Source organism: Globicephala melas, chromosome 10, assembly GCF_963455315.2.
Source record: "Globicephala melas chromosome 10, mGloMel1.2, whole genome shotgun sequence".
Lineage (NCBI taxonomy): Eukaryota > Metazoa > Chordata > Mammalia > Artiodactyla > Delphinidae > Globicephala > Globicephala melas.
Genome location: NC_083323.1, coordinates 37,305,675 through 37,317,767, shown reverse-complemented (window position 1 = coordinate 37,317,767; position 12,093 = coordinate 37,305,675). Strand labels below are relative to the sequence as shown.

Sequence of the window (12,093 nt, the reverse complement as noted above, 5' to 3'; positions counted from 1 at the left end):
TAGTGAATATAACAAAAAAAGAAACAGATTCACAGATATAGTGAACAAACTAGTGGTTACCAGTGGGGAGAGAGAAGGGCGGAGGGGTAAAATAGGGTTGGGGCTTAAGAGGTACAAACTATAATGTATAAAATAAGCTACAAGGATATGTTGTACAACACAGGGAATATAGCCAATATTTTATAATAATTATAAATGGAGTATAACCCTTAAAAATTGAGAATCACTATGTTGTACACCATAACATATAATATTGTACATCAACTATACTTCAATAACAAAATTTTAAAATTAAAAAAAAAATTAAATGGCTAAATAAAAACCAAAAGAAAAATTAAAAAAAATACAAACCATAATGGAAAAGAATGTGACAAAGAATATATATGTATATATACACACATATATATACATATATATACATATATATATATATAGAGAGAGAGAGAACTGAATCACTTTGCTGTACGCAAGAAACTACCACAACATTGTAAATTAACTATACTTCAATAAAAAATTTTAAAAAAAGAATAAGGATTGAAAAGATCATCAAAGTTATAAAATTAAAATCAGTTAAATATTAACTGTTTTTAAAATATATTAATAATTATCCTGATTGGACAGGAGTATGAATTTACAGGAAGTTAGCTGAGGTCAAGACTGTAGAGCTTATCTAACTTCCTCTGAAAAGGACAGCTTGGGTTTTATAAAACCAAGATCACCTGCCCTGCCCATTTGAATGTGGAATTATTGTCTCATTTTAGGAATTGCTGTGTTCATTCACAAAACTATTTTAATCAGCTTTTCTTTACAGCCAAGAAACACCTGCATTTTGCAACACAGAATTATGCATCACTTCATTTTCCACTTCATACTCAGGTTTCCTCCCCATTTCTTCCAGAAAGATCCTTGAAAACCTCAGAAGGAATATTAAAATCCATAGTTTATCAATGCACAGAGTGTGCTAATGTCCCTTGTATTCCTTCATCTTGGGAGACTACTTACATGTTTACTATTTTCCAAATCATTTAAACATGCATTTACTATGTGTAGAGATTCTTACACTCAATATAACCTTCAATTCCTATGACTGTTAAAATGTTACTCATATATTTTTAAGGAAAACACAATATTGATATCTAAAATAATCAAAAACTTCCCATTTATTGAAAGCAAGTTTTTTCTTCCTTTTAATATCCTAAAATTTCCTGTGAAGATATACTGATATTTAGGAAATAAGCACATCCCTTATTAAAGAGCTGAATTTATTAGGGCTAGTGTTGCCATTACTTACAATTTAAAAAAATTTTTGCTCAACATTATTTTGCTGTCATAGCTCATGAAAAATGTCTGAATTTGAAATACTTCTTAGTGTTTCTAACTGCTGATATGATAATATATATGAATTTATAATGTTCTTTCCAAATCAAATTAGTAAAATTAAATATTTAAGAATAATAGTGGGGAAAATTCTAGATTCTATCCATAGAACAAGCATCTGATTAATTTTGAGCACTAGTCCTTGAAAGCCATTTTACTTGTACTGTCCCAGGTCCCTTTTGAATGACAATGACAGACAAAGACTTACTTCATCCAGTCGCCGTTCAGTTCCCAGAGCCAGGAGGTTATTGTATTCCCTTTCGAGAATCTGCCTTGCCTGTCGAGATCAGATTAGAGTTAACATCATTGAAGTCACCTTTTATTTGAAAAATCATAGTGATCATATTTACCTGAGAAAACATTCCAATACCCTGTTTTATTTACAGGGGTCTCATTTTTTTCATCCTCTATATCTATAAGCCATTGTAAATTTAAACTATAAACACAAGGAAGGGCAATTTTCTTCAGTCTGTGGACAGTAGAGACAGCCTCACATAAACGTCTGAGGTCAAAGGGTTTGACCTCACTTTGTTACTTTATTCCAATTGAATATTTTATGTAAACTTTGAAATATACAAAAATGAAATAAAAAGTAAAGTTAGACTGCCACATTTTTATCAAGTCTATGCAGGTAGTTCTGAAACCTGGCCAATCATCATCATTTGGGGAAACTTTAAATGATTAGGGTTCCTGTGCCCTATTTCTCGATATCTGATTTCTTAGGCTTGTGATGTAGATTGCACGTTTTATTTTAAGTTTTTAAGGAACTCCAGCAATTCAAATAATTATCCAGACTTGGGAAACAATGGCACACCCAGAGCTGAGTGTCTGTATAATTCAGAGATGTAAATAGAAATGACTGCCCCTCAGAGGGGCAGAGACTAAAGGCCATCTGTCAGGGATATTGATTGGGGGAATCTGGCATTCAGGTGGGAGGTTGGACCACATAACTTCTAAATCCCTTTCAACTTAATTTTATGATATTGTTTTGGCTAGAAATCCAGTAGCTTGAAATTAAAGTCCCAGTGACATATATCAAACGTTGAACTAACTCCCATTAGGAATCATGAATATACAGCCGACTTTTTTTTCCTAAAAGTTTACTTTGTCCTTACATAAACCAGGACACAGTGCAACTACAGCACAAAGGGGCTTGCCTGGGTGTTCTGTGTTGGAATCTGTAGTAATAAAGCTAAGCTGCTGTAGTCAAAGTTCTCATCCAGGGCTATAAGTGAGCCATGCACACCACTTTCAAGAATATTATTTGCATATTCTCGAAGTCCAATTGCTTGTATCCAGCGAATAACTCGATCATTGCTCCACACCAACACATCTAGAAAAAGAGGTGCATCATTTTAGGCTGCAGTATTTTGCATAGTAAATAAAAACTGCTGGCTGAAATGAGCCACAGGCGTCTGGCCAAGTTAGCATTTATGCTGGCTTCTTTATCCACTCCCTAGTGCAGCTGGCTCCTTGTGTTACATGTATTTACCTTTCTAATAACTAACCCTTTCTACTTTTAGCCCAGAAAAAAAATTGTGATTTTAAGAGTGTTTGTTATCACTGAAATGAGAGCATTTCCATCACATGGAACATAATGTCTCAGAGTGTTTCTTGTTTTCATTCTGGAGCTCTAGGGGTCTGTCTGAAGTTCAATGCTTTTACCACCAGATGGGGACGTTTCTTATTTGTGTCCATATACAGCTCTTCAGTCAAGAGAGCAAGATGACAATCTAAAATGGTTCTTCATCAGAGTATTTTTAAACTACTACCTAACTATTGTGTATAGGCTAGAAGAAACTTTTTTTTTTTCCCATCTGAAGCAATAAGTCAGAGAACAGAATAGTAAGAGAACAGGCACTCAATAGTTTGATACTTACCCTACTATTTTGTCAATCCATTATTTCTCAATCACATACTAATCCAAAAATCAACCACTCTCAAGTCATAAGTTGTTTTTCCTTTTAGGTTGAAATGCAATATTTTACTAAGGTACAAAACACTTTGAATTTTATTTTCTAAAACTAAAACCTTTAGAGAAAAATGTCATATATACCTTTTTAGACCATAACATATCAAAGTATATTTTATCCTTTTCCATTCCTTCTCATTATGAGTGGACATAATACTACATAATAGCCAGCAAAACAGTCAGAAGGACAAGAATGTTCCATTGAAAAGAAAGAATTTTGAGGAACTTAAGGGGAAATGAGAAAATAATTAAAACTTTTTTTCTAAAAAAAGAATCAAAACTTTTTTTCATTTCTAGAAAGGGAAATGAAACCCATAATTTACTAGTACAGTAAAAGTAAGTTTTCCTATTAATTTTTTTTTCTTTCAGAATGAAATATATACCTTATCCGGAAAAAGTATAAAGAATACTTTGGGAACTATTCTTCAACTTCAACTGTTCATTTCCCCAATTTAACTTATCTGCAAAAATCTTATTAGTATTTTCTTCTTTGTGTGTGTGTGTGTGGGGGGAGAGTATTTATATATTAAGTTTTTCAAAAGCATTACTGATTTGTCCTAATGCATTAATTTATAACCAATTCAGATTTTCTTGTGTATAACATCAAAGCAATAAAGTGATACTTCAGCACCACAGAGGTCCCCTCATGTCCTTTCTCAATTATCCTCACCTCAACAATAACCAATATTCTGACTATGCTCACGCCAGATTAATTTTGCCTGATTTTTTAGTTTTTTATAAATGCTGTCGTACAATATGTATCTTCACTCAGTATAGGGTTCACCCATGCTATGACAAATAGCAGTAGCTTGTTTATTTAGTATTCCATTGTATGATTATGTCACAATTTATCCCTTCTACTGTTGATGGAAATTTGGGTGGATTCTACTGTGGTTATTAAGAATAGTGCTGCTTTGGGGCTTCCCTGGTGGCACAGTGGTTGGGGGTCCGCCTGCTAATGCAGGGGACGCAGGTTCGTGCCCCGGTCTGGGAGGATCCCACATGCCACGGAGCAGCTGGGCCCATGAGCCATGGCCGCTGAGCCTGCGCATCCGGAGCCTGTGCTCCGCAACAGGAGAGGCCGCAATAGTGAGAGGCCCGCGCACTGCGATGAAGAGTGGCCCCCGCTTGCCACAACTAGAGAAAGCCCTCGCACAGAAATGAAGACCCAACACAGCCAAAAGTAAATAAATAAATAAAAAGCCAAGCATTTGAAGCCCTTAAAAAAAAAAATAAAAAAAATAAAAAAATAATGGGACAATAGTTCAACAAAAATGTAGAGTTTTCTTTACACTAAATGGATTTGCAAATAGGAAGTATTTGTTCTTTTCTGGAGCTGGATTTGTATTTTGATAGCCTATGACATATTTTGTAGTTACCATATTTCTGTAAATATACGTCTACCAAAAATTCCATTGCCATATCTGTAGTTATTCATGAAATAATAAGTATAAAATAATCCATTTATTTACAGGGTAAAGGTAAATAAGACACTAATACCAAATTCTCTTCTTCAGAACAACACAGTTTTGTTTTTCTTTTCATTTTGTAAATCAGATCCCTTTCTATAAATCTGTTTCCAAGCAAATTTTATGCTCTGACTTTAAAGCTTTGTAAGGATCCTCTTGACCTAAACAATAAATGTCTAGAGATCAGTGTTGACTGTTTCCTAGCAACAAATTAAATGCTTATAGATTTTGATATTCACATGGTCTCTTCACTTCAGAAAGCTGTTTATTAAGGTCAAGGTTAATTAACACTTCAGATAATAACAGAGACCCCTAGTCACAGTCAAGAGTTATTCTTGTAAATGTCGTCAGATCAGTTACAGGAAATGGGCTATTTATGATCTCACTCACAGCTACATCACACATGGAGTTGCCTGTGTATAATCATAGTGAATCCTGGCAGCTTTTCTCAGAGCTACACTCTAACTAGCAATTGCCAAATACTAATATAATATTTGATATAGTGCCAAATCATCTGTCTACATAAGAAGCATTTCATGTGATGAGACCAAGCATAATAAAATCTAATTGGAAAAAATGCTTCAAAAAAGAAAACCAGAAACAGGTATCCCACGGGTAAAATCTATTTGTGTGCTAAAACATCTCTGTTAGGTCAAGCACAGACTTCCTTTTGCTGTCTTTATTTGGCCAATTAGTTCCCAAATTTCAATTCAACTGAACAGCAGTGCTCTAAAAACAACTTGCAATTTCCTGGGTCCCCAAAATAAAGTGAAATCAAATAACCCAATTTTGATAATGGAAGAACACTTTCTTGCTCCTAGGTAATGAGTCAAATGAAGTGTTACAAGAAATCCATTGTGTGTCTGTCTACTCTCCAATGAACCATATATAGAAAAATACTTTTAATCAATCACCTTCACAGGCATTCAAACCCATTCCACTCTAACTAATGTACTGTCCAAGAACTGCCAAAGATAAAAGTGATTTCTGACAATATTTATCACAAATGAAAATTACAGAAGTCTAAGATAGGTGATCTGAAAGAATAAAACAGTGCTAAACTTTAATATGGGAAGGAAGGGTAACATGTAATATATACTATTTTCATGTCTAAGGTAAGCCCTAAAGGCAGTGAAGATGACAATAAACAGACTCGTGCCTAACTTTGAACAATTAATGTACAAACACTTATTGAATTTGATGAAATGCTTCCATGTATCAACTCCTGGGTAATGGTAAACAGAAATATAAGGAGTTTATTTTGCTTCTACTCAAAATTTTCTTCAAAAAATTTGAGACTTTTTTCCATTAAAAAGTATAAATAGACATAAAAGGGCTTATGATTTTTGCCCATAAAAGTCCCATAGATATTTATATCTTATACCTAATCATTAAATTTTCCTTCAACAACAACAATAATAAAAATAAAGTGGTCTCTAACAAGTATAAAGTCTAACATGTTGTTCTTTTTAAACAATTATTTCCCCTGTATATTAAGGTACTGCTCAACATTTAAAGAGTTAATTACTAAATACAGTACTTTTCTAAAGTCTGTTATAGGAAGTGTCTTATTGGTTTGTACAAACAATAGTTGCAGCAGTTAGTAATGTTTCTAAAATCATTCCTAGCTAAAATTATTAATGGACTAGTCTCATTTATAGGGGAAAATTCCCTCTGTAACTTCTATATAAAAATCCCTGTATAATTTCAACAACTATATTACAAAAATAAAATATCTGGTCACTGAAATAGAATTCAAATGATGCAAACCTGGGATAAACTGCTATAAATAAATTATATACCATGTTTCTCTGAATCATAATGAGAATGTTCTATTAAAAGTCTGACAAAACTATCTATGTGGAGGCATGTTTACAATAAACAGAATATGTAAGTAATAGGTTCAGAGGAATAAATCTCAATTCAGAAAATCAAGAATATTCCCCAAGTGGGATATCTATCTTATAAAGTGATGATATCCTTTTCTGAGTTTTAATCAGAAAAGTAATGAAAAAGAAATAATGATGACACTCTTCTAGCTGAATACTTACGGTACTTAATGACAATTGTAATGCATACAGCATTTTAGGTTCATAAAAGTGAAAGCTAAAAATCCCAGAAAAAAAAAGGCATTTGATATGAAAGAAAGACATATTACCTTTTATTTCATGTTGGCTTGCTTCTCGTCTTCTTTCTAGTTCTTTTCGGTCATAATTCAACCTCTTTAAGCACATAATTCCATATTGTAAACTTGTTCTGTTATTTTTTTTTAAAGGAGAAAACACATTTAGTTTACTCACTAGATGATTAAGCATAGTCAACACTATGCACTACTTCTTCAGGCAACAGGTTAATAAATTCCATTTGTAATTAAATCCTTTAGAATTGGAGGGAATTAAAATTATAGTTATTCTAAGCACACAGTGTTTCTAAGGGGTAAAAAAAAATATTTTCAAAATAAAATAACCATAGTCTTAAAATTAATCTTGGATTATGCTGTTCATCCACATGTCTTTGTTTTCCATTAGGCTATTTCAACATTGTTTGAAGACAAAGGAACATTTTACTCCTTTGAAAAGAGTCACTATTATGGAGACAAGAAGGAAATTATAAGAAAGGGATACTCTTCTTTTTAGCTGATGAGAAAAATAATATAAAAACATGAATGAGGGCTTCTCTGGTGGCACAGTGGTTAAGAATGACACAGGTTTGAGTCCTGGTCCGGGAAGATCGCACATGCCACGGAACAACTAAGCCCATGCACCACAACTACTGAGCCTGCGCTCTAGAGCCTATGAGCCACAACTACTGAACCCACGTGCCACAACTAGAGCCCGCACACCTAGAGCCCGTGCTCTGCAATGAGAGAAGCCACCACAATCAGAAGCCCGCACACCGCAACAAAGAGTAGCCCCCGCTCGTCACAACTAGAGAAAGCCTGAGCACAGCAACGAAGACACAATGCAGCCAAAAATAATAAATAAATAAATAAATTTATAAATAATTAATAAAAAGATGAATGAGTAAAGTGATAACATACAGAACCAAATATCAAAATGAATAGCCACCAACTCTAAGTGATACAGAAATATGTGAAAGGAACAAGTCAGCAGATATTGAAACTCTATGTGGAAAGGCTATTGTGGAAGAGCAGAAAACTGACTGATCCTTAAAGGATCAGGCAAAGGGAGGGTTAGTAAAGGATATGGAACACCATGAACACAGGATGGCTGATGAAATGTTAAATGTGTGGTGATAGATCCTCTGTCCACAGTGAAGATCTATGCCAGGAAGTTAGGAGGGATAAGATTTTATATGGAGAATGGGGTTACATTAAGGAAAGTTTGCATTCAGAGTAAGTGTAGAACACATCAAGGTGATAAAAATTATTGGACAATTTTCACAGGAGGATAAAAATGACAATAAAAGGTTTTGGTTTAAGAGAGAATAATCTGGAAGTAACACAAGAGTTGGGGAAAATAGGTAATTCTAGGGGACAGGGAAATTAGTTGAAGAAGAAATGCTGTCAAAATAAAGGTCCCACTAAGGACAAAGAAAAGCATGAAAAGAAAATCTAGAAACCAGAGATGTTCAGAGAGAAGAAAGACGACTTACTGATATTATATATAAAGGATGTGGAAGAGTATAATAGGTAAAAAAGAACCTCTAGGCCTCAAGAACAAACAGCACTGAATATTAGTGATTTCTTAAATGTTTAGAATTATAGACAAATTTAGACATACACATTGGCCAGGCTACTCTTAAGTGCTGGATTCATTTCTAAGCCCTGCATTTTAATAAGAACAATGCTGAGTTCAAATATTTCAGAATCAGAGGAAAATGGAAAGAAATCTGCATTAATTGCTGTTATGGGATAAACTGTGTTTCCCCAAATTCTTACAACGAAGCCCTAATGCCCAATACTTCAGAATGTGACTGTGATGGGAGACTGGGTCTTAAAAGAGGTAATTAAGTTAAAATCAGATCATCAGGGTATGCCTTAATCCAGTATGACTGGTGTCCTTATAAGAGGAAATTTGGACACACAGAGAAACCTGGGAAGTACACACACACAGGAAAGACGATGTGAGGACACAGTGAGAAGGCAGCTATCTGCAAGCCAAGGAGAAGAAACCAATAATGCTGACACCTTGATCTTTGTTTTCTAGATTCCAGAACTTTGAGAAAATAAATTTCTGTTGTTTAAGCCACCCATCTATGTTATTTTGTCATGCTAGCCCAAGCAAACTAATTCAGTGGAATACCAGATAATACTGATGTAAAAACCATCATAGACATTAGCCAGCTTGAGGTTAAACCACTGGGTCTTGCCTAACTTCTGCCCAATTTTTGTATGTAATGTAAAATTGTGCTATAAAAAGGATATATGTTGTTACAACAATGTCTTGTCAGATGGAAAACTGGGCTGTAAAGACAATGGGATGCCATATGCAGTAAAGTATTACTTGCTTTAAGTCAGAGCTAAGCATAGCATAAAGATGAAGCTTGTGTATTTCCCAGAACAAACAAGAACCCTGCCATTTGAGTAATTTTTATTTTTTAAAAAAGAAAACTTGATCTCTGGATGAATCATTTCTACTATAATAATAAAGCAATTAAAAGTTGATCCAGTGAAGAATAGAAAACAGGCACAAGTGTGTCATCAAAAATTCTAATATTTAAAAGTCTATTGCAACCACACAAAATTTGAGGCCCTAAATGTTCAGTGACAGGGAACTCACTACCTCACAACGTGTGTACTATAGAGCAATTGAGAGTGATACAAAGTTGTATTTTCTGTTGAACATAAATCACTCACCCTATTATCTATACCTATTTGTACTAGAAAAGCACATGTTCAAGACAGCAAATATTACTCTATCACATAATATTAAAACATAAGAAAACTTATCTAAAGTCTTCCCTTATCCAAGCTAAATTTCTTTAATTCCTTCCTTTCCCCCAGATTTTTACCACTTTATCAAAAACAATTTAATGTCCATAAATTAATACAGTTTCTTATTGTTATCTCACCACATGATAGGACTTTTATTGTGCCTGCCAATAAACACAGTCTAAATATGCCCTGTCAAGCCATTAACCAGAACTGAGATTTTTGTGTCAGCTATAAATCACATCTTTTTCACTTGAACTGCTTTTAAATCATGAATTCCCCATCCAGCATTTTAATGGTTTTTAAAAACGATGTTATATTTATCTCTACTAAATTTAATCCAACAGTGTAAACAACTGTGTTAAGATTCAAAACATTTTGATAAATTTGACTGAAGAATCTCAATTATTATCTCTTTATCCTAACTTTAGTCATTAACCTATATGATTTTTATACCATTTTAATTTCCATCACTAATTAAATGTTGGACAGGATGTGAATACAGTTTCCCAAATTGTCTAGATTTATATTTATTAATTTATTATAATAACTAACTGTATATAAAATAATCATAATACAGATTCTGCAGATAACCTACAAAGAGATCAGGCTACAACATAACATTTATGACATGGCATTATAACAACCATTTTTTTACTCCCTAGATGATAAGCAACTTGAAAAACTAATTTTCATTTGCCTTTCATTTATCTGTGCTCTTACCAATGTCTCATAACCCATTCAGTATTTTTTTTCCTGAAAATTAATGTACAAATAAGCAAAAGCACTAAAAGGTTTACACAAAAACAAAAATTTTCTTCAGAAGGGAATTCCTTCTCAAATTTTTTTCTAGTATATCCCTAAGTTATATAATTTATAACTCCATATATAGTTGAGACTGATGATTTTATTCTTAATAAATAATTTTCTAATATTAAAACATATATAGATACAAATCACAAACATGAAATTTCCTACAGATACAGGGGAAAAAAAGATCTATGCTGTATGAGAATTTTGTACTCTCCAGTTCCATAAACTTTGGGCATGTAATATGCACCCAGCTCTACATTAGATAGTCCCTGCAATTTGTTGCATAAAGATACTTTGCCAAGTTGATGTACACAGATGTTTCAAAGAGCACATATTCTATATTTCTTAAATATCTTTATGTTCTAGTAATATACACAGTTATTTATTTTTCACTTTAATTACTTTTTGGAAAAAACGTACCGATGGAAACTATCCACCATTTTTAAATGGACACGGAGATCTTTTTTTGTTAGGTGATCTAACATTCTTGCATCTACCAAGCATTCCATAAAATAACTTCTGTATTGAGGTAACCCCAGGCTGGGAAGCCATTCGTTTCCAATCCACTCGTGGTTCATATCTCCATATGCCAGGGTCTGTAGGAAAACCGGACACTAGAATTGTTTTATAGCAGTCAAGTTTCTTAGCCAATAAAATGAGACGGTAATTGGAGGGTATGGGCTATCATTATAATTGATATTTAATTCCTATGGTATATTGAAACAAAGTAGAAATAATATTTAGCCTCTAAATATTTGATTTATTTTGGTACAAAGTGGAACTCTGGGTACATGTATCAAGGTCCTTGCCTAAAGAGAATGATTAGGTTCACTTTGTTTTGCTCAAAAGGAATTACATTTTATACAAATATGCATTTTAATTCAAAAGCTAAAATGAATGATATAATACAAATGCTGAGCTTAAAGATCCTTTCTTTGTATTGATAGATTTATTTAATTCAACTTATTTTATTTTTATCTGTTAGCCAATACGCCACCATTTCCTTCTCTTCAATGCTACTATTACCATTGCCATGGTGTAATGGCAAATCTTGATGTCAAAATAGAAACCTCAGTAAATGAATAGAGAAAGGAGGCACAAGGCTAGAGAGATAGAATGTTGAAGCTTTATGTGGCCATTGTTGTTACCTAGGGAGGCATGCAGCCCGTATTCTATAAAAATTGATGCAGTCAGTCTTTCATAGATACCAATCAATACAGACTCTGCACTTAAAGAAGCAGAGCATGATCAAACTCTAAGACAATCTAATTCTTTAATATAACAATATGAACTGATCTTACCACTGTTTTTAAAAGCCAAAATGAAAACCAAAATCAACCATCATCTCTAAAGCAATTTTAAAAAAAAACTATTAATCTCTATTAATTTGACAATGTCTTCTATTTAGTTCCTTATCAAACAACAAATTCACAATTATAACATGTATTTCTAATGAAAATCTAGGTGTTCCCTTTATTTTGTGTGTTCTTAAAAAATGAAATTCTCACTAAAATAAAAACCTAATGCAACCCTAATTTACTCAATGTTTAAATGTAGGTCCTAGTAAT

At 33.2% G+C, this 12,093-nt stretch overlaps 1 protein-coding gene across 17 annotated transcripts in view; it reads right to left on the bottom strand.

Annotated features, from left to right (window-relative positions):
* PPFIA2 (PTPRF interacting protein alpha 2) overlaps positions 1–12,093 on the bottom strand; it is a 475,760-nt gene that overhangs the window by 10,841 nt on the left and 452,826 nt on the right. For 12 of the 17 annotated variants that reach the window (XM_060306813.1, XM_060306805.1, XM_060306810.1 and 9 more), the window contains 4 exons: positions 10,946–11,139; positions 6,977–7,074; positions 2,535–2,710; positions 1,586–1,654 (listed from right to left, as the gene is read on the bottom strand). In XM_060306813.1, coding sequence (XP_060162796.1) covers positions 1,586–1,654; positions 2,535–2,710; positions 6,977–7,074; positions 10,946–11,139 — 537 coding nt within the window. The remainder of the gene's footprint in view (positions 1–1,585; positions 1,655–2,534; positions 2,711–6,976; positions 7,075–10,945; positions 11,140–12,093) is intronic. The other 5 variants (XM_060306804.1, XM_060306811.1, XM_060306821.1 and 2 more) reach the window with 1 other exon arrangement.